The sequence below is a fragment of the Spermophilus citellus genome (assembly GCF_964194105.1).
Source record: "Spermophilus citellus genome assembly, chromosome: 2".
NCBI classification, from domain to species: Eukaryota; Metazoa; Chordata; class Mammalia; order Rodentia; family Sciuridae; genus Spermophilus; species Spermophilus citellus.
Genome location: NC_138183.1, coordinates 124,114,854 through 124,139,277, shown reverse-complemented (window position 1 = coordinate 124,139,277; position 24,424 = coordinate 124,114,854). Strand labels below are relative to the sequence as shown.

The 24,424-nt window shown below is 36.4% G+C and overlaps 1 protein-coding gene and 1 pseudogene across 2 annotated transcripts in view; one reads left to right on the top strand and one right to left on the bottom strand.

The window, feature by feature from the left end:
- Positions 1–24,424, top strand: part of LOC308641562 (beta-galactosidase-1-like protein 3) — a gene marked incomplete at both ends in the record, with an annotated part of 170,310 nt that overhangs the window by 63,826 nt on the left and 82,060 nt on the right. The window contains one exon of the mRNA XM_081280246.1: positions 4,387–4,503. Within this exon, the coding sequence (XP_081136372.1) occupies positions 4,387–4,503 (117 nt within the window). The remainder of the gene's footprint in view (positions 1–4,386; positions 4,504–24,424) is intronic.
- Positions 11,051–11,859, bottom strand: LOC308631341 (holocytochrome c-type synthase-like; annotated as a pseudogene). The gene has a single exon. The product of its transcript is annotated as a holocytochrome c-type synthase-like (transcript).

The following is a 24,424-nucleotide window of genomic DNA, read 5'->3' as shown; positions in this document are numbered from 1 at the left end:
ATTTCTTATAATGAATTCATATAAATTGAATCGTGTGACATGCATTCCTTTTATTTTTTGGTGTGGAATTAGGGATTGAATTCCCATCCTTGTACAGGTGAAGCAGGTACTTTACTACTGAGCACCTAAGGCAGGTGCTTCACCACTTGGCCTTTTGTCAACATTGCTTGCGACATTCAACCATTCACTGATGTTGCATTGATTTGTTCATTTTCACTGTCATTTAGGATTACATTAGCAAATATATGATACTATATTTAACCCTTCTCTTGTTACTGGATATGTATGAAAGTGTTCCCTTACTTTCAGTTTTTAGAATAACTTAATAAGAATTGATAGTTTTTCTTTAAAAGTTTGGTAAAATTCAGCAGTGAAGCCATCTTGCCCTATATTGTTCTTTGCTGAGGCATTTCTAAATCTGAATTAATCTTGTATGTTCAAGTTTTATATGGTAGGTTATATGTGTTCAGAAATTTCTTTCTTTCTTTTAGATTTTCCAATGTTAGTATATAGTTGTTCACAATAGTTCCTAATGTTATATCTGTGGTAGAAGTTATAATGTTTACTTTTATCTGATTTTATTTATTTGGATCTTTTGTCATTTTTGTTTATTCAAAAGATTGTCAATTTGATTATCTTTTCAAAAAACTAGTCTTGATTCCATTGATCCCATGTATTATTTTTATTAGTCTCCATTTAATTCTTTTTTATTTCTCTGATCGTTTTTCTTTTCATTTCATTTTTTAAAATTTGTTTTAATTAGTTGTACATGGCAGTGGATGTGTTGTAGAATGCACTTTAATACATCATATATAATAAAGTATAATTTCTCATTCTTCTGGTTATACATGATGTAGAATCCCACCATATAATTATATATGTACATAGGGTAATAATGTCTGATTCATTCTACTGTCCTTCCTACCCCATACTGCCTACTCTCCATTCACTCCCCTCTACCTAATCTAAAATAACTCTATTTTTCCCTAGCCTACTGCTCTCTGATCTTTTTAAATTTGTTTTCTACTACTATTTTTGTGTTTGGGTTTATTCCCCTAGCTTTGCAAGTTGTACTATGAGGTTGTTTGAAATATCTGAACATTATTTTTGCAGTGCTGGGGATTGAACCCTTGTACATGTGAGGCAAGCACTCTAACAACTGAGCTATGTCCCCAGCCTTAACTTTTTTGATACAGGATCTCATTGCTATAAACATCCCTCTTTGTGTTTCTTTTACTGCATCCCACAGGTTTTGGTATGTTGTATTTCTATTTTCATTTGTTTCCAGAAATTTAAATACCTCCCCTTTAACTTCTTCATTGACATGTGGTCATTCAAGAATATGTTGTTTAATTTCCATGTATTTATACAACATCCAAAACTCCTCGTTGATTTCTAGTTTTCTTCCATTGTGGTCAGAGAAGATATGATTTCAGTTTTTTCTAAATTTGTTGAAAGTTGTTTTGTGGGCTAATATTTGATCCATCTTGGAGAATGTTCCATGTGCTAGTGAGTAGAATGTGTGTTTTGCAGCTATTGGATAAAATGCTCTACAAATCCCTCTCAGGTATATTTGTTCTATAGGGCAGATTAACTGCAATGTTTCTGGTTTTATTTTGTGTGGTGTGTGTGTGTGTGTGTGTGTGTGTGTGATCTGTTCATTGATGCAAGTGAAGTCTTTAAGTCTTCAAATATTATTGTATTGGAATGCATCTTATCCTTTAGATCTAATAATGTTTGCCTCATAACATTATGTCTTCCAGAGTTAGGTGCATGTATATCTGTGTAAGTTGTTATTTCCCCTTGTTGAATTGATCTCTTTGTAATTATATAGTGACTCTTTTTGTCTCTTTACAGTTTTTGACTTAGAGTGTACTTTATCTGATGTAGGTACTGCCACTCTAGCTCACTTTGGTTTCTGTTTGTGTGAAACATCTTTTTTCATCCTTTCACTTTTAGTCTCTGTGTGTCCCTGGCAAGGTGAGTTTCTTATAGGCAGCCTATCATTGGGTCTTTTAAAACAAATCTTTTCAGCTAGTTAAATCCATTTATTGGGGAGTGTTTTAGTCAACTTTTTGTTGCTATGACCAAAAGACCCAACAGGAACAATGTGGAGTTACACTCTTCATGTATTCATATATGAATGATCACAGGAGAGTTATGTTTAATTCATTCTGCTGTCTTTCCTATTCCCATTCCACTGATCTCTAATAATATTTCTTGTCTGTTTTTATGATATTTTCACAGCTATAGAAATTTCCTTTTTATTAAGATTTACATGTTTTATCATTTACCTGTTTTGTTTTTCTTTTTTTTTAAATTTTTTTAAATCAATATCTTTATGTTTTCATCGATTCTTTCTCAGGTAGCACATAACTTTTTCACTTAAAATTCAGTCCAGCAATCTTTGTGTTTCAATTTAAAGCATTTGAAAGATTCCAGTTTTAAAATTTATTAGGCTAATTTGGTATATCCATTTTGATTCTTTCTCCTTCTGTTCTCCCTAATCTTTTGTCCTCTGATTTTATTTTTGGAAAATTTCTTCTTATTATTCAGTTTACTAACTTTATTCTCTGCTATGTTTAATATGCTACTCAAAACACCATTAAATATTAATTATCATGTTTTTCATTGCTGTGACTTAAATACCTGACAAGAACAACTTAGAGGAGGGAAAGTTTATTTTGGCTCCTGAGTTTAGAGGTTCAGTCCATCGTTGGCCAACTCCATTGCTGTGGGTCTCAGGTTAGGCAGAACATGACTGCAGAAGGGCATGGTGTAGGAAAGCTGTCAGCTCATAACAGTGGGAATGCAGAAAGAGTGGTCCTCCAGGGACAAGATATAAACTCCAAAGGAACATCCCCCAGTGACCTCCTTATTCCAGGCACAACTTACCTGTCTACAGTGATCACTCAGTATAGTGGTTCTTTCAAATTATCAATCTATTAAATAGATTAGTACAATTATTAGGTAATAGCTCTAATAATCTAATCAATTTATCTTGGAACCCTCCTGCATTGTCTATTATTTAAGGTTATTGGGGAACAACTCATATATCCAAACAATGACACTGTATTTTATAGTTCTTTAAATATTTTAATTTGATGCCAGATTTCTTAGTCTTGGTTTATACTTTTGAACATATTAATTTATTTAGCACGATTATTTCCAAACCTGTATCTTGAAATTCTGTTATCTGGGTCACCTGTGCATTTACTTCTACTGCCTGTTGTTCCTCTTGGTTTTTATTATACTGTCCTTTCCCTTATATTCCCTTATCTGCTTGCTTATTTTTTTCATTGAGCATTAGACAGATATCTGGAAAATACTACACACACACACACACACACACACATGTATTTATATTTCTATGTCTAGGATGATGTAATTTTCCTCCAGTGAGGATTTATATCTCTCTTGAGGTGACAGGGTCACTTAGAAGCATATTGCTCTAGTTACAAGGATGGAAATGATTTGAAGTGAGGCTTCCAATGAATAGACTATTTCTAGTTCACTTTTTTCCTATGTTATATCCTCTGGGAGCTCTCAACCAAAGTGTACTTTGTTTAGTAAAGCTTGCTGGCATCCAGTTTTTGTGTCCTTATCCTTATAAAGGTATGAAAGGTTCCATTCAGCTCCTTAGAAGTACTCTTTGAAGAAGTAAATGTTTCTAAAGAAAAAAACTGCCTGGATTGCCCCCCCCCCTTTTCATTATCCTATTTTAGATCTTGGTGCTATAGTTTTTCATTGTATCAGAAGCAGATTTAAAAAGATTATGTAGCTCTTACAGCTGTTGCCACCAGTAGTATTCATCTCTACTACCTAATACTTATTTTCAGAAGCAAAAAGACTCCTTTAGCCTCAATGGTTAAGCACCTCTGGGTTCAATCAATCCCAGATACCAAAAAGAAAAAAGTATATGTCACATTATGCATTATAGGGATAGGGCAGGAGGAACAGAAACATCATAGTACAGGGCTGGTTCCAGTCCTGTTTTCCTCTCTGATTCCTAGACATCAGGGTTGAAGTTCTCAGACTTATTTTTTTCTGCCTGGCCTGGTGGCACACGCTTGTAATCTCAGCAGCTTGGGAGGCTGAGACAGGAGAATCGAAAGTTCAAAGCCAGCCTCAGCAATGGTGAGGCACTAAACAACTCAGTGAGATCCTGTCTCAAAATAAAATATAAAATATGGCTGGGGATGTGGCTCAGTAGTTGAGTGCCATGAGTTTAATACTTGGTACCCCCCCCCAAAAAAAGATATACTACTTTCTAAACTTTACTTTCACCTTCAGTGTTATAGGTATCTTGCTCTCATTCCCCAAGTGCTTTAAGTTTCACTTGATGGTGTGAATCTCTTCCTGTATCTCAAGCCTCATCCTTTTCAGGGATGGGTTTCTGGATTTGTGTTCATCAATGGACATAACCTTGGGCGATATTGGAACATTGGGCCTCAGGAAACACTTTACCTTCCCGGAGTCTGGCTTCATCCAGGGGACAATGAAGTAAGTCAGCCCAAATCTTTCCTTGATATCTGATAAACCTTCAGACTATCATTCATCCTCAGAAAAAAAAAAAAAAGTCTTTATCTTTTTTACTATTGATTTTCCTTTCCTCCCAGATCATCCTGTTTGAGAAGATATCAAGTGGCTCACACATCTACTCTACAGGCTTGCCCAAGCTGTGACACTGTATTTACACGTTTTTTTTGGATTGTTGGAGTTTGTTTTTAAGTTTTTTTTTCATGAAGAAGATTAATGTTAAGAAGATGCCACCCAGTGTTGCCTCCAACAGCAAAAATACAAAGAAAACCTATAAAATCAACAAGGCATTGTTACATGTTTTAGAGTATATGGGACTAATTTTTAGGTTTAAACAAGTCTTCAAAATCTTCAATATCTTTTTTATCTAGATAAACACTTAATACTTAGCAGGTTCTTATTCTCTACTCAGATGCACCTGTGGCCATAGGCAGATATAAATAAAATAGAAATGATTTGTGCTTCTTTCTCCCTGTACTCAATTGGGAGGATGGGAAGGGTCTATAACCTAGGAAAGAGTAAAAATACTGTGCATCCCATACAGAGAGAATATTGCATTTATGACTGGCAAATGCATGGTGTGTGTGTGTGTGTGTGTGTGTGTGTGTGTGTGTGTGTGTTTAGAAGGATGGGGTAGCAGAGGGCAATGAATAATGTCTTTAATCATTTTGTTGTAGGGGACAGATGAGGCAGGGCATCTGATAGGAAACAGGAAGCAGTTTTATTTGGCTGTAGCCAGGTTCAGAGGGCACAGCTTTCACTGAATCAATTAATTCCCCTGAACCCTGAGTTCATGCTGTTTCAGAACTTTATACACAGTGTGTAAGGGAAGGGCTCAGAAGTTCACACAAAAACAGCTTTTTCTTTCACTGTTCTAGGCAAGTTAACCCTTCAAGGACATCTCCTAAGAAGGGGAGAGCTTCTTCTCCCCTTTTTTCCCTCCCCCTGCCAGCTTCTCTTATCTTTGAAATATAAACATCTCTGTGAAGCTCTCACCCAAAGCCAGAAGCTTAATTACAGGATCTGTCTTTCTTATCACACTTTGCATTTGCAGACACACTTCCCTTGAAAACTTTTACAAATTGCCATATATATATGTACAGTAGATAGTCCATAAGTGTTTGTGAAAAACTAGTAAAGAGGTGCTGATCTCTTTTAGGCCTGTGGACAAATTTTATTATTGTAGGATAGAGCAATAGGAGATAGAAAGCTTAACTACATTTAATTTCTTTGTAGATATTCTTTTGCTGATAGTCCTAAGGTCAATTATGGTGAATATTTCTAGAGAAGCTCAATTAAAATTTTCTGTGGAGGAGAGGGTACCACTACAATTTCCTTGAAGCTGTGTGTCTCCAAGGTGACCTGATGAGTCACATCCAGTCAGAGACTGGATAGCAATTTATTTGTTTGGTTCAGACACACGTCACAGCAAAGGTCAGTATAGTCTTTTGTGTCTTATTCCTCCTTGGCTGTATAGTTGAGGCTCTTATTGATAGTGGACAGGTATTTGTGAAATTAACACACACAGACGTTAATAATCCAACTAATCTCAAGTGGGTACCATTGGAAACCAATTACATCCTTCCACACAAAACAGCTCCTGACCTAAATCAAATCATTGCACTATGATAAAATAGTCTCACTTTATTCAATATTGTGACAAGGGACTTTAAGAAATATAGAAGATAAACTTGTGTTCCAAGTGAGGAAGGAGCCTCCCTGTTTGAAATGAAGAGAAAGGAGTCAGATTATCATCCCATCCACAAATTTAATGAGTCTCACTGAAAGGGAATCACGTATCTACATAATTCCTGTATAAATCTTTATTCCATGGGGCTCAAGACTCAAACCTATGAACTCTATGGCTACTGTAGAGTAAGGGAGGAAATCAGAAGTGACAATCCTGATGACCAATAGCACATTATGTTATGGTTCAGATGCAACTTCTGAATCATCTACACACAACAGCAACTGTTATCACATTCCATTCCTGCCAACACAATATGAAGGTTCCAGTTTCTCCATGTCCTTACCAATACTAGTTGTTTTAGTCAGCTATTCTGCTGCTGTGACTAAAAGATCTGACCAGAAAAATTATAGAGGAGGAAAAATTTATTTGTGGGCTCACTGTTTCAGAGGTTTTATTCCATAGAAGGTCGGCTCCATTCCTAAAGGCTGGATGTGATGTAGAACATCATGGTGGAAGACTGGTGGAGGGAAACAGATTTCATGGTATTCAAGAAGGAGAGAGAAAGAGAGAGAAAGAGAGAGAGAGAGAGAGAGAGAGAGAGAGAGAGAGAGAGAGAGAGAGAGAGAGAGAGACTGACTTTGCTTTCCAGATACAAAATATATGCCCCATAGCCATGTGCTAATTCTTACCTCCTTCAGCCATACCCTACCACTTCAATTAATCCCACTAGGGATTAATTCACCAATTGAGTTAAGACTCTTACAACCCAATTATTTCTCCTCTGAACCTTCTTGGACTGTCTCACATGTGAGTTTTTCAGGGACACCTCACATCCAAACCATAACACTTTTTAAAAATTTATTTATTTATATTTTAATTTATTTCTTACATACATGACAATAGTGGAATGCCTTACATTCATAATTATCCATTCGCAGCACGATTTTTTTGTAACTCTGTATATAAAGTATGTTCACACCAAATTATGCCATTTATACATGAACTCTCTTTTTTCGAATTACAATTCTTAATATACCTTTATACCACAATTTATCATATCTCTGTTTGTATATAAGGTATGCTGACACCAAATTCACATCTTCATACATGTATTTTGTATAATGATAACCATCACCTTCTACCATCCTTGCTATTCCCCTTCCCCCTCCCTTTTCCTCCCATCCCCTATCTAGAGGTAATCTTCCTCCCATGCTCTCCCTCCCTACCCCACTTTGACTCACCCCCCTTATATCAGAGAAAACATTCGGCATTTATTTTTTTGGGATTGGCTGACTTCATTTAGCATAATCTTCTCTAATGGCATCCATTTCCCTGAAAATGTCATGATCTTATTATTGTTTGGTGCTGAGTAATATTCCATTGTGTATAAATGCCACTTTTTTTATCCATTCATCCACTGAAGGACATCTAGGTTGGCTCCACAGTTTAGCTATTTTGAATTGTGCTGCTATAAACATTGATGTGGCTATGTCCCTGTAGTATGCTGATTTTAGAGCTCTATCTGATGTGTGAGGGGTAAAAATTTGTTCCCGGGATGTAGGCTCTCTATTCACCTCACAGATTATTTCTTTTGCTGAGAAAAAAATTTTTTAGTTTGAATCCATCCCATTTGTTGATTCTTGGTTTTAATTCTTGTGCTATAGGCATCTTATTAAGGAAGTTGGAGCCTAATTCCACATGATGAAGATTAGGGCCTACTTTTTCTTCTATTAGACACAGAGTCTCTGGTTTAATTCCTAGGTCCTTGATCCATTTTGAGTTAACTTTTGTGCATGGTGAGAGATAAGCATTCAATTTCATTTTGTTGCATATGGATTTCCAGTTTTCCCAGCACCATTTGTTGAAGATGCTATCCTTTTTCCAGTGCATGCTTTTGGCACCTTTGTCTAATATAAGGTAGTTATAATTTTTGTGGGTTAGTCTCTGTGTCTTCTATTCTGTGCCATTGGTCTACCAACCTGTTTTGGTGCCAGTACCATGCTGTTTTTGTTACTATTGCTTTGTAGTATAGTTTAAGGTCTGGTATAGCGACCTTATATCTGTTTCACTCTTCCTACTTAGAATTGCTTTAGCTATTCTGTGTCTCTTATTCTTCCCGATGAATTTCATGATTGCTTTTTCTATTTCTATGAGGAATGCCTTTGGGATTTTGATTGGAATTGCATTGAATCTGTATAGTGCTTTTGGTAATATGGTCATTTTAATAATATTAACTCTGACTATCCATGAGCAAGGTAGATCTTTCCATCTTCTAAGGTCTTCTTCTATTTCTCTCTTTAGGGTTCTGTAGTTTTCATTGTATAGATCTTTCACTTCTTTTGTTAAGTTGATTCCCAAGTATTTTATTTTATTTTATTTTTTTGAGGATATTGTGACTGGGGTAGTTTTTCTCAATTCCTTTTCAGAGGATTTGTCACTAATATACAGAAATGCCTTTTATTTATAGGTGTTGATTTTATATCCTTCCACTTTGCTGAATTCATTTACTAGTTCTGGTGGAGTGTTTTGGGTCTTCTAGGTATAGAATCATATCATCAGCAAGTAGTGCTAGTTTAAGTTCTTCTTTTCCTATAGTTATTCCTTTAATTTCTTTCATCTGTCTAATTGCTCTGGCCAGTGTTTCAAGAACTATGTTGAATAGAAGTGGTGAAAGAGGGCATCCCTGTCTTGTTCCAAATTTTAGAGGGAATGCCTTTAGTTTTTCTCAGTTTAGAATGATGTTGACCTGAGGCTTAACGTAGATAGCCTTTACAATGTTGATATTCCTGTTATCCCTAGTTTTTCTAGTGTTTTGAACATAAAGGGGGTGCTGTATTTTGTCAAATTTCTGTGTCTATGAAGAGATCATATGGTTCTTATCTTTAATTCTTTTGATGTGATGAATTAAATTTATTGATTTTTGTTGTTGTTGAACCAACCTTGTATCCCTGGGATGAATCCCACTTGATCATGGTGCACAATCTTTTTTGATATGTTTTTGTATTCAATTTGCCAGAATTTTATTGAGGATTTTTACATCTATATTCATTAGAGATATTGGTCTGAAGTTTTTTTTTTCTTTAAAATGTCTTTGGTTTTAGAATCAGAGTGATATTGGCCTCACAGAATAAATTTGGAAGTACTCCTTTTTTTTCTATTTCCTAAAATATATTGAAGAGTATTGGCATTAGTTCTTCTTTAAAGGTCTTATAAAACTAGGCTGTATATCCATCCGGTCCTGGGCTTTTTTTGGGTTGGTAATCTTTTGATGGCTTCTTCTATTTCCTCACTTGATATTTGTCTGTTTTAAGTTGTGTATATCTTCCTGACTCTATCTGAGCAGTCATATGACTTTAGGAATTTATCGATGACTTCACTATCTTTTATTTTATTAGAGTATAAGGTTTTAAAATAATTTCTAATTATCTTCTGTATTTCTGTAGTGTCTGTTGTGATATTGCCTTTTTCATCACATATGCTAGAAATTTGAGTTCTCTCTCTTCTTCTCTTCATTAGCATGGCTAAGGGTCTGTCAATCTTATTTTTTTTCTTCTTTTTCCCCAAACCTGTTAAATATCAGCTTTATTTTAAAATGTACAAAATATTCTTGACATGTAGAACTTAAGCTTGTTGGATTTTTTAAACTCCACACAAAACTGACACACCCAAATTAATCACTCACAGACTGCCAATTCCATCCACTAATTTAACAGTATTCAGGATAAATTAAAGGATTTAATATTATCAACACTTGAAAAAACAGTCATTTGTAACATGCTGTTATAATTAGAATAATCAGTTTTGGGGTTACTGATACAAGGAATTTCAACACCGAGCTTAAAGCTTCCTTAAAACATAAAAATTGAGACAGTGAATTAATGCAAACCGTAACTATATCTGAGAAAAATACTCTTCCTCTGAATGTTAATACTCAGCTAAATATAATCACTGGAAATGTGACTTAGGCCAGACTTTTAAATATGGATTAAGCAAACTAGGAGGAAGGCTTCCAATGGAGGAAGGAATGGGACTCAAAGTTGGGATAACTTGAAATTACAGGGACAAGGAAGAGACCTGTTTTGGGGGAGCAGATTTACATATCAGAACAACAGGAAAATATTTTAAAAATTAAAATATATGTTTCAAAGCATATGCATCAACACCTCATGGTGAGTTGAAACTTCTTTAACAAGGCCCAGTCTGAAAAATGCATATAAATAAGATTTGGGAGCCAAGACATGCCTTAGTCTTGCTGGAGTGCAAGGGTACGGCTTTGCATTTTGTTCAGGGTCTCTACTAAATTGTAGGGACTTCAGAAATAATAGTTTCTTTTTAAAAAGATATTGCTTATTTATAATAAATCATTTTAATTAAAAGATTTGACCCGGTAAAAGTTCATGAGCAGTACACTGGCTTTCAGGTTTTACCTTTCAAATATTCCTGAGAAAACGGTAAGAAAAAAGCAGCTTTCTTCACTTTCTAAAAACTCATTTTCAGAGTTTTTTCAGACTTTTCTAGATGAAATACATAGGCAATATTGCAGCTTATGGGAAAACTGAGGGACTGCTTCCCACTTAAGCCAAACGGGAAGAAAACTTAGAACTATTTGCTATAAACCACAAGGCAAAATGCAGCTCAAAACTGAATGGAGCAGGGGCCCTTTGCTAAGTGGAGGATGAAGTGTATGACCCACTTGAAGTTCCCGTTACATCATGAATGCAGTGCAGTTTGGGGAGAATAGTTTAATGTATCTCCCAGAAAAAAAAAGTTTATACTTTGCATCACAAAAACAAACAAACAATCAAACAAACAAAACAGTGGTTATGATGTCAAGCACCACCAAGCAACTTTCATTCTGTTCCATACTGCTAAAATTGAATCCAAGGCAGGGCAGAAGTCCAGGATGGTGAACTTGTAGTCCTTGTTGACTTTGCTACCATAGCAATAATCTATTACATATCTAACTTCCGTGCCACAATGGTTGATGATCCAATCATTCCTGTCGAAATGCAGCTCATACCCCATCCAGGAACGAATTCTTGCTCTTGGTGAATATTGTTTTGCTTTTCCTCCAAATCGGATCAAGGATGGACCACAAGGGCACTCCACAGCATGAAGAGCTTCCCACTTCAATGTCTCCTTCCAGGCCTGTTCATTGTTCTGATTGTGAATTTTAATGATATTATACATAGCTTTCTGACTAATATCCTCATCCTTCCACTTCCACCCTTTCCTTAACATTGCATTCCAGAACATCTATTTGGAAGAATAAACCCACTTTTTCTCTGAATCTGCCCATGGAATGGATGACTCCTCTCTGATGGTAGACAATGCAAAGGGCTTACCTGGAGCTCGTGTTTGAATAGGTGGTGGCATCAGATTTGAAGGATCCAGGTTCTCCTTAACAGCAGTGCCTGCAACAGGACACTCCACATACTCATAGGCACGATCTTGGTGGGCAGGCACAGAGTGTTTTGCTCTCACAGGTTGGACTAGAGGGTTCTGCATTCATTGGACAGCCTTTCATTTTTCCTTCATGCATTGGGCATCCTGAGGCAGTGATGCTGTCTGATGATCTCAAGCACTTGAGGTCTGAACTGGACAGCAGGAGTAGAGGCTGACAAACCCATGGATGGAATCAGTGTTGACTCCAAACAATTTTAAATGTATACCTCCAGGGCATGGTCCCCAGGCCTCAACGGTTGTAGCCAGCATGATCTTCCACACCTGATTCCTCCCCCAGCTGTTGCCTCTGCATCTAACCTCCAACCCAAACTCTGAGGACCACAACCTGCTACCGTCCCCACCTTCTTCTCACTGGGTCACCACTGTCGCCATGGTCACGGCTGCTTATTTATTTTTTCAAAGAACCAACTTTTAGTTTTGTTAATTTTTTCAATTGTTTCTTTTGTTTCAATTTCATTGATTTCAGCTCTGATTTTAATTATTTCTTGCCTTCTACTGCTTTTGCTGCTGATTTGTTCTTCTTTTTCTAGGGCTTTGAGATATAATGTGAGGTCATTTATTTGTTGGCTTTTTCTTCTTTTAAGGAATGAACTCCATGCAATGAATTTTCCTCTTAGTACTGCTTTCATAGTGTCCCAGAGATTTCTATATGTTGTGTCTGTGTTCTCATTTACCTCTAAGAATTTTTTTAATTTCCTCCTTGACGTCTTCTGTAACCCATTGTTCATTCAGTAGCAAATTGTTCAGTCTCCATGTGATGTAAAGATTTTTCTTCCTTATTTTATCATTGATTTCCAATTTCATTCTATTATGATCAGATAAAATGCATGGTAGTAATTCTACTCCTTTGTATTTGCTAATAGTTGCCTTGTGGCATTATATATGGTCTATTTTTGAAAAAGAATCCATGTGCTGCTGAGAAGTAAGTGTATTCGCTCATTGAAGGATGAAATATCCTATATATGTCATTAAGTCTAAGTTATTGATTGTGTTATTGAGTTCTATAATTTCTTTATTTGATTTTTGTTTGGAAGATCTGTCCAGTGGTGAGCGAGGTGTGTTAAAATCACCTATGATTATTGTGTTGTGATCTATTTGACTCTTTAACTTGAGAACAGTTTGTTGGATGAACATAGATGCACCATTGTTTGGGGCATATATATAAATGATTGCTATGTCTTGTTGGTGTATGGTTCCCTTGAGTAGTATGTAATGTCCTTCTTTATTCCTTTTGATTAACTTTGGCTTGAAGTCTACTTTATTTGATATGAGTATGGACACCACTGCTTGCTTCTGAGGTCCATGTGAGTGTTATGATTTTTCCCAACCTTTCACCTTCATTCTGTGTATGTCTCTTCCTATCAGATGAGTCTCCTGTAGGCAGCATATTGTTGGATCTTTTTTTAAAATCCAGTCTACTAGCCTATGTCTTTTGATTGGTGGTTTAAGCCATTAACATTTAGGGTTACTATTGAGATAATGGTTTGTATTTCCAGCCATATATGTTTATTTTTGTTATTTAAGTTGATTTGTTTTTCCCCTTTGATTAGTTTTTCTTCACTGTACTACCTCCCACTGTTGGTTTTCATTGTTATTTTTCATTTCCTCTTCATGAAATGTTTTTCCAAGGATGTTTTGAAGTGCTGGTTTTCTAGCTACAAATTCTTTTAACTTTTGTTTATCATGGAAGGTTTTTATTTCATCTTCAAACCTGAAGTTGGAACCCATTATCTTTCAGCATTTGAAGTATGTTGTTCCAGGATCTTCTATCTTTCAGGGTCTTGTTGAAAGATCAGCCATTAACCTAATTGGTTTACCCCTATATGTAATCTGCTTCCTTTCTCTTGTGGCTTTTAAAATTCTCTCCTTGTTCTGTATGTTGGGCATTTTCATTATAATGTGTCTTGGTGTGGATCTTTTGTGATGTTGCACACTCTGCTTCTAGATTTGGATTTCCATTTTATTCTTCATGTCTGGAAAGTTTTCTGATATTATTTCATTGAACAGTTGTTCATTCCTTTGGTTTGGACCTCTCTACCTTCCTCTGTCCCAATAACTCTTAAGTTTGGCCTCTTTATGTTATCCCATATTTCTTGGATATTCTGCTCATGGTTTCTTATGAGTCTCACTGTGCTGTCTACCTTCTTTTCAAGATGATATATTTTGTCTTTGTTGTCTGATGTCCTATCTTCTAAGTGTTCTTCTCTGCTGGTGATACTCTCATTTGAGTTTTTTATTTGGTTTATCATTTCTTTTAGTTCTAGGATTTCTGTTTGTTTTTTTTGTATAATCTCTATCTCCCTGTAGAGGTGATCTTTTTCTTCTTGGATTTGTTTATGTAATTCATTGTCAAAGTGATCTTTCATTGTCTGTATTTGTTGTATAATGTCTTCCTTGATACTCCAGAACATCTGGACCATGTATATCCTGAAATCTTTATCTGACATTCTTTCTGCTGTAATGTTACTTCTTCTAATGATGTATTGTCTTACATTGTTTGTGGTCCCTTCTTTCCTTGTCTTTTCATGTTGCTCACATTACTTTCCAGTTCTGTGAGACTATTGTGTCATTGTTTTTTCCATATAGATTTATATTGCTCTTATATAGTTCTGAGATCCCTCCTTTGTGGGGAAGGACAATGTTAACAGTTCCTAATATCAATAATACATCATCTATGAGCAAGTTTTTGTTATTAATACATTTGTAGTCAGTCACTATGTCTAGAAATATTGGATTCAATTATTATTTAAAATATAGCCATTATTTCATAAAAGGCATACAGTTTCTGGTGGCATATAGAGAACTGAGGGTTGGGCATAGGACATTATGTTATGGGGGAAAGATGTGAGGGTATGGGGTTTATATATCTTAGCAACTTTGGAGGAGAACTCTAATGAAGGAGGTTATTAGCAGGAGAATAGACAGGAGGTATTTTAGGGTAGACAAGTACATGGGAGGACAATAAGAAGCATAGAAACAAACACCTATTTGCATTTAGTAAATTACATGTAGTAGAAATAGTAACACTTGGGAGGTTGAGAGAGGAAGAGGAGGAGGAAGAAAAAAAAGAAGAAAAAAGGGGAAAAAGAGATAGAGAGAAATGAATGAAAAGAAAAAGAAAGGAAAAAAAGAAGAAAAAGAAAAAATGAAAAAGAAAGAAAGAAAGAAAAATGCACTCTTAGAATTCTGTTTTCTTCTCTTCCAGTAGGTGGCATTGTGTATTCCAGGTTAAGTCTCTGCCCTCAGGGTGGTGGAAGCAATCTTTGTGAGGTGGCTCTCCCTCACCTGCCAGGTGCCTCTCCAATCCTGGTCTCTTTGGGTTGCTCCCTGTCTCTATCCACTTCCCCTCTCTGGCCCACCAGGCCCCAATTGATGGATCTCTTGTCCACAGCCTGGGTTCACTCTGGGCAGGTGGTGCCCTGGCCACCCCACACTCCTGATTAACTGAGCGCTATCTCTGTGTTGGGTAGTCACCATGTCATCACAGCTGGGGAGAGGGGGAGTTGGAAACTGGCAACCTGGTCAGTCATATTCCCTCTGATTGCCACACCCACTGAAAGCTGGTGAGAAAGGTTTTGAGTTATCACAGGTAGGGAGAAAGGGGGCTGGGAACCACACACCTGTTCAGACACCCATCCAGTGCTGTCAGCCACACCCACCAAAACTTGACAAGATAGATTTTCCAAGATGGAGACCATGTGTTTTCCGCGCTGGGTGTCCAGTGAGGTGGAGGGAGCTGGGCTGTTCCTTAGCTACAACCAGAACTCGGTCCTCGTCTGGTGTCCTGCACTGATGCAGGTTGCAGTGTGGTGGCTTTATCCCTGAAGGAACAATAACCCTGCATCTCTGCTCTGCTGCCAGAGAGCCGCTGCTCTCAAACTCCATGGGTCTGCAGCGGGCTCCAGGGCTGTGTGCTGTCCATACTCTTCCGTGGCAAAGAGCGACTGTTTTCCACACGTTCTGCAATGCGCATGCAAAAATCGCTGTTTAGAATTCTGTCACGCACTCCGAGAAGCTTAAATTTGTCAATTTAAATTTGTCAATTTTCCCGCGCGGGAAGCCATTCGACTGCTCCCTTGAATTCATGCACAGAGCAGCTAGTCACAGGTTCTCCTCTACTCCGTCATCCTGGATTCCATAACACTTTTTTTGAACCTTTTTTTTTTTTTTAAATATCCTTCATAGGGGTCAGAAATGCTATCTCTGTGTGCTTTTGAATGATCTTACCTAAAAATATGTTTTATTAGACATAGAATATAAAAGTGTAGCAATAGATAAATGTATTTTTAAAATTTTTTTTCAAAATATTTTTCATCATTTGTTTTTAGAATTTCATTTTATTTATGTATTTCTATTATATGGTGCTGAGGATGAACCTAGTGCCTCAGAGGTGCTAGGCAAGCATTGTACCATTGGGGTACAACCCAAGCCTCCAATTAATTTTTTAAAAATTTTTTATTTATACCATTTTGTTATACTTGGCAGCAGAATACATTTTGATTCATTGTATACAAACAGAGCACAACTTTTTCTTTTCTCTGGTTATACATGACATAGAGTTGCACTATTCATGCACTCATAGATATACCTAGGGTAATAATGACCATCTCATTCCATCATCTTTACTACCCCCATGCCCTTTCCCCTTTCCTCCTCTTTGCTCAATCCAAAGTTCCTCCATTCTTCCCATGTGCCTCTCTACTCCCCCACCCCCGATATGGATCAGCATCCACTTATCAGAGTGTAATTTGTTTTAAAGTTTAAAAAAAAAGCATCTCTGAAATTTCATGTGCATCTTAACTTTCATGATCAAACTACTACATTTAGCAATCAACATCATGAGTGCAAAAAAATAAAATTAAATCTCTCCTTTTTAAATGCTCTACACTTTTCATAGAACAGAAACTAACATAACCTGTTACACAATTAGTCACAAATACAGTCCTTGAGTTTTTTGCCCATACACATGGGTATTGTCTAAACCATGTCTTCTTTGTAGCAGGTATACCCTGCCACCACTGTGCTTGGATGAGTCCAAAAATCTGTTGTAATCTGTAGCTACTGTATCTGACATGATACAGCAATTATCTTGAGAAGTTTTTTATTTAGCCTCCATAGACTCAGATCTATCAGAAATTGTTTTATTAAGGTGTTAATATAAATTAGTCTTTTATCACTTGATTGGTGAGAACATAGTGTGCTTAATGTTTGTCCAACACTTCCATATTTTCTTCATGTGTTGTCTACTATTCTATTTGGATTGAGAATAGGTTTTTCAGAAATGTAGTGGCACACAGTTTTGGAGATTTTCCTTCCCATGAAATTTTGAGATAGGAAAACTTCCCAAGGAAAACTTCAAGGACTTTTAACCATGAAATCTTTATTTTCTGCGCTGCCAGTGGAGCCAATAATTCGGGGGACAGAACAATGTGAGAAGAAAAGACTTTATTGACAGCAAGCCAGAGTATTGGAAGATGGAAAGCTAATGCTCATGTCCACCATGCCTGGAGACATTTTGATTGCCTTTCTCTTGGGGATGTTATCTGAGTCTCAGGCAGGTGGCTAGTTCTGGAATGTGGAATGTGCGTGTCTTCTCTATCTGTAGGTCACCAAGGATCCTGGACCTGTGTGCATCTAAGAAAGCATGGTTCTTCAGAAGCTTGTTGTTTGAAAGTCCATGTGTCTGGTTTCTGTCACAGCCTATGTCTGCTTTAAACTTTCCTGACAACTACCTGTTAAATATGACCTTTCCCATTAACTTAGAAATGGGGAATGCAGAGGGAAATGCTCAGGGTATTTTAATTAATTGTATAGTTAGTCATTAAGATATAGAGCAGGATGCAGAGAGAAAACAAATTGAAAAGAAGACAAGGAAGAGGAAACAAGTCTTATTCAGGGTATGATTTCAGACTCAATGCCTAAATGAAATGAAATGATAAAATTAAATTTAATTTATTAAAGATATGTTTAATGTTATAAATGTATATTAGACCATTCTAAAATGAGAAAAAACAGCAATGTAGCATAATATTTATTAGTATACTTTGTTATTTACATTTGAAATTTTTACATAACATTTAATATCTTTATCAGTACATTTAATTATACAGAATAATGCTTTTCATTGTGGCATATTCATACACACATATAACACAGTTTGATCATTTATAGCCTTCATTGTTCCCCTCTTTTCCTTCCTGCCATGTCCTTGATCTCCTATTGCTTTTCTCCCTTCTACTCTGAAGTTTGTCTTTTTTTCCCCTATAGATTCCACATATGAGAGAAAACATGCAATATCTGTCTTTCTGTGTCTGACTTATTTTAATCTCTGGTTCTATCCATTTTCCTGCAAATGACATACTTTTATTCTTTATGGCTGAATAAAATTTTATCGTTTCATATACTACATTTTATTTATCCATTTATCTTGTGAAGGCAGGCAGGCTGATTCCATAACTTGTCTATTGTTTAAATCAGGTCTCCAAAGGAGGGTAACCTACTTTACTGTGGATACTGATTCAAATATTAATCTTATTCAGAAAATCCTCATACACATACCAGAAAAATGCTTAACCAAATATTGGGGCACCCATGCCCAGTCAGGTTGAAAAATAAAATTAATCATAACATTCTCTATGTATGACTATTATCCCCTCTGGGCTCAAAATGCCAGAGGATAGGAAATATTTTCCATTGATCTTTGGATCTCTATAGTCTAGCACCAGCTTTATCCAGGAAACATATATTTTTGAATCAATAAATAAAATATTATATACTTTCTATTTTTACTGGTCCTTTTACATTATACATATCATTATGATTCATTTTGACATAATTATAAAAGCATGGAACATTTTTGCACATTCTTTTTTCATATTTCTGAAAGTAAGGTATCAAAAAGTATACATCTTGGGGTGGGAGATCAAGTCCTGTGACTCAGGTCCCCCCATACAGGCCTATGCGGAACTCAGGCTCACAGTAGGCCTGGGTTCACCCCTCCACTGGCAGACACACCAGAGCCCAACCTCTGGCACAGGACCACATCTTCCAACCAGCAGACTACTGCAGGAGCCCAGATCTAGGCCAGAACACCCACACCAGCCTGTGTGGGACCCAGGCTCACAGTAGGCTCGGGTCTAACTCTGCACCTGTGGAGCAGACACCTGCCAGAGCCTAGCCTCTGGCACAAGACCACCCCTTCTAACCAACAGACTACTGCAGGAGGTCAAGACCATGGCCAAGATCCATCCACATTGGTCTGTGTGGGACCCAGTCTCACAGTAGGCCTGGGCTCACCCCTCCACTGGCAGGCACCTGCAGGAGCCCAGCCTCTGGCACAGGATTGCCTCTTCCAACTAGCAGACTACCCCCAGAAACCCAGGCCTGGCCCAGATCCATCCACATCAAAGTGCATAGGACCAAGATCCAGGGTAGGTCCCAGTTTGCACCCCTGCCCCACCTGGGAGCCTAAGACTGACCCACTTCCACCTCAGGACATTGCAGTCATCACAATAGCCTTCCCCATGCAGTAACCTTTAACTTTTAACTGACAGGGCCTAGAAGCAGCTGCATCTAAGAGTAGGCATCCAAAGGGAATGTGAGGCCCATGTTTTCAGCCCCATTTCTGTAAGACATTGCATCCATCATGGGGCACCTTAACTATTATCCTGAGTTACCTTGGCTATTGTTTCCACCAACTTTAGATACAATAGCATACATTCAGGGACACCAGCAGGGTCTGGAAGCACAATATCAAGGTGAGGTACAGACAATCGACATGGGTACTACAAGAATGTAGGGAAGAAACTGTAATATCTCAGATACACACTGCAAGAAAGGAAGACACATAGACAACATGAAAAAAACAAGGAGGAAAGTGTCCCCCCCCCCCAAAACCAGGTTACAATAATAACAGAACCCATGGACAGCAAGGTTGATGAAATGTCAGAGAAGGAGTTCAGAAGGTTTATAATTAAAATGATATGTGAATTAAAGAATGACCTAAATGAGCAAGTACAGGCAAAAATTGATCACTCCAACAATGAGATAAAAAAGCAAATACAGGTGGCAAAAGACATGAGAGAGAGAGAGAGAGAGAGAGAGAGAGAGAGAGAGAGAGAGAGAGAAACTGAAAAAAAGTGATAAATCCTTGAAATGAAGGATACAGTAAATCAAATAAAAAACTAAATAGAAAATATAACCAACAGACTAGATCACTTGGGTGAAGTAACATCAGATAATAAAGACAAAGTATACAATCTGGAAAATAAAGATGATCACACAGTGAAGATAGTAAGAAACCATGAACAGAATTCTATCCGAGATTTATGGGACAGCATCAAAAGACAAAATATAAGAATTATTGGGATAGAAGAAGGCACAGAGTTTCAAACCAAAGGAATGCACAATCTCTTCAATGAGATAAAATCAGAAAATTTCCCAAGCATGAAGAATGAATTGGGAAACCAAATATAAGAGATTTATAGGACACCAAATGTACAAAATTCAATAGATCTACAGCAAGTCACTTTATAATGAAAATGCCTAGCATACAGAATAAGGATAGAATCTTAAAAGCTGCAAGAGAGAATACTATATGTGATCTGATTTCTGTATCTCAGTAGCTTTTTCAACCCAGACCCTCAAAGCCAGGATATTGGGGAACAACATATACCAAGCTCTGAAAGAAAATGGATGCTAACCAAGAATCTTATACCGAGCTAAATCATGCCTCAATAATAACTCTGAATGTTAATGGCCTAGACTCACCAATTTAAAAAAATAGACTAGCAGATTGGATAAAAACAAAACAAAACAAAAAACCCACCAATATTCTGCCTCCAGGAGACTCATTTCATAGGGAAAGACACCCACAGATTGAAGGTTAAGAGTTTGGAAAAATCATATCACTCTTGTGGACTGCAGAAACAAGCAGGGATTTCCATCCTCATATCAAATAAAGTAGACTTCAAACTAAAGTCAATCAAAAAAATAAAGAAAGAAAGATAGTACATACCGCTCAATGGGACCATACACCAACAAGACTTAATAATTAAAAATATATATACCCCAAACAATGGAGTATCTATGTTCATCAAACAAACTCTTCTCTAGTTCAAGAGTCAAATAGACAACAACACAATAATTTTGGATGACTTTAACACACTTCTTTCATCACTAGATAGATCTTCCAAAAAAAAGTTGAACAAATAAACCATAGAGCTCAATAATACAATCAATAACTTAGACATAATTGATATATATTGAATATTTTATCCTTCAACAAGAGAATGCACTTTTTTCTCAGCAGCACATGGATGCTTCTCTAAAAAGACCATCTACTATGCCACAAAGCAACTCTTGCAAATATAAAAAAGTAGAGATACTACCCTGCATTCTATCAGATCATAATGGAATGAAATTAAAATAAATGATAAAATAAGAAATAAAATCCATTCCAACACCTGGAGACTAAATAATATGCTACTGGATGATCAATGGGTTGCAGAAGATATCAAAGAGGAAATTAAAACATTTTTAGAGGTGAATGAGAACACAGATACAACATATCAAAATCTCTGGGACACAATGAAAGCAGTTCTAAGAGGAAAGTTCATTGCATGGAGTTCATTCCTTAAAAGAAGAAAAATTCAACAAATAAATGAATTAATGTTACATCTCAAAGCCCTAGAAAAAGAACAAATCAACACCCAAAGCAGCAGAAGACAGGAAATAATTAAAATCAGAGCTGAAGTCAATGAAATTGAAACAAAAGAAGCAACTGAAAAAATTGACAGAACAAAAAGTTGCTTCTTTGAAAAAAATAAATAAATTGACAGACCCTTAGTCATGCTAATGAAGAGAAGAGAAAAAACTCAAATCACTAACATACATAATGAAAAAGGAAATATCACAAAAGATACTACAGAAATACAGAAGATAATTAGAAGTTATTTTGAAAACTTGTACTGCAATAAAATAAAAAAAATTGGCTATATCAACAAATTTCTAAAGTCACATAACTTGCCCAAATTGAATCAGAATGATATACACAATTTAAACAGATCAATTTCAAGTGACAAAATAGCAGATGCTTTCAAAAGTCTACCAATCAAGAAAAGCCCAGTTCCGGATGGATACATAGCTGAGTTATACAAGACCTTTAAAGAAGAACTAATACCAATACTCTTCAATTTATTTCAGGAAATAGAAAAAGAGGCAGCACTTCCAAATTCATTCTATGAGGCCAAAATCACCCTGATCCCCAAACCGGGCAAAGACACATCAAAGAAAGAAAACTTCAGACCAATATCTCTAATGAACATAGATGCAAAAATTCTCAATAAAATTCTAGCAAATAGAATTCAAAATCATATAAAAAGATTGTGCATCATGACCAGGTAGGCTTTATCCCAGGGATGCAAGGTTGGTTTAACATACAAAAATCAATAAATGTAATTCATCACATCAATAGACTCAAAGATAAGAATCATATGATCATCTCAACAGATGCAGAAACAGCATTTGACAAAATACAGCACCACTTCATGTTCAAAACACTCGGAAAACTAGGGAAAACAAGAACATATCTCAACATTGTAAAACGCATCTATGCTAAGCCCCAGGCCAACATCATTCTAAATGGAGAAAAATTGAAGGCATTCCCTCTAAAAACTGGAATAAGATAGGGATGCCCTCTTTCACCACTTCTATTTAACATAGTTTTTGAAACACTGGCCAGAGCAATTAGACAGATGAATGGAATATACATAAGGAAAGAAGAACTCAAATTGGCTCAATTTGTTGATGATATGATTCTACACCTAGAAGACCCTAAAAGTTCCACCAGAAAACTTCTAGAACTAGTAAATGAATTCAGAAAAATAGCAGGATATAAAATCAACACCCATAAATCAAGCCATTTCTGTATATCAGTAACAAATCCTCAAAAAAGGGAAACAAGGAAAACTATCCCATTTATAATAGCCTCAAAAAAATACTTGGGAATCAAATTAACAAAAGAGGTGAAAGGCTATATAATGAAAATTACAGAACCCTAAAGAAAGAAGTCAAAGAAGACCTTAGAAGATGGAAAGATCTACCTTGCTCTTGGATAGGCAGAATTAATTTAATCAAAATGACTACACTTCCAAAAGCACTATACAGATTTAATGCAATTCCAATCAAAATCCCAATGATATTCCTCATAGAAATAGAAAAAGCAATCATGAAATTCATCTGGAAAAATAAGAGACCCAGAATAGCTAAAGCAATCCTTAGCAGGAAGAGTGAAGCAGGTGGCATCACCATACCAGACCTTAAACTATACTACAGAGCAATAATAACAAAAACAGCATGGTATTGGCACCAAAACAGACTGGTAGGCCAATGGTACAGAATAGAGGACTCAGAGACTATCCCACAAAATTACAATTTCTTATATTAGACAGAGGCGCCAAAAACATACATTGGAGAAAAGATAGTCTCTTCAACAAATGGTGCTAAGAAAAATGGAAATCCATATGCAACAAAATGAAATTAAACCCCTATCTCTCACCATGCACAAAACTCAACTCCAAATGGATCCAGGACTTAGGAATACATCCAGAGACCCTGTGTCTTATAGATGAATCTCCATCATGTGGGATTAGGCCCCAACTTTCTTAATAAGACTCCTTTGGTGCAAGAATTAAAATCAAGAATCAATAAATGGGATGGACTCAAATAAAAAGTTTCTTCTCAAAAGAAGCAATCTGTGAGGTGAATAGAGAACCTACATCTTGGGAGCACTAATCTCTAGGGTACATAAAGATCTCAAAAATTAAACACCAAAAAAAAAAAAAAAACAAACAATAAAATGGACCAAGGACATGAACAGACACTTCTCAGAAGGTGATATACAATCAATCAATCAACAAATATATAAAAAATGTTCATCATCACTAGCAATTAGAGAAATTCAAATCAAAACCACTCTAATATTTCTTCTCACTCCAGTCCGAATGGCAGATATGATGAATACAAAAAACAATAAGTGTTGGGGAGGATGTGGGGAAAAGTTACACTCATACACTGCTGGTAGTACTGCAAATTGTTGCAGCAAATATGAAAAGCAGTATGGAGATTTCTTGGAAAATTGGGAATGGAACCACCATTTGACCAGCTATTCCTCTCTTTGTTCTATACCCAAAGGACCTAAAATCAGCATACTACAGGGATACAGCCACATCAATATTTATAGAAGCACAATTCACAATAGCTAAACTGTGGAACCAAACTAGATGCCCTTCAATAGGTGAATGAGTAAATAAAAAAAGTGTGGCATATATGCACAATGGAATATTACTCAGCAATAAAAGAGAATAAAATCATGGCATTTGCAGGTAAATGGATGTAGTTAGAGAAGATAATGCTAAGTGAAGTTAGCCAGTCCCAAAAAAACCAAATGCCAAATGTTTTCTCTGATATAAAGTGGAATAGGAAGGGGGAGCATCGGAGGAATAGAGGAACTTAGATAGGGCAGAGGACTTTGAAGGTAAGAGAAATAACAGGGAATTCAAAATAATGGTGGGATGTGATGGTCATTATTATCCAAAGTACATGTATGAAGACATGAATTGGTGTGAATATACTTTGTATACAACCAGAGATATGAAAAATTGTGCTCTATATGTGTAGTAAGAATTTTAATGCATTCTGCTGTCATATATATAAATAAAAAAGTATACA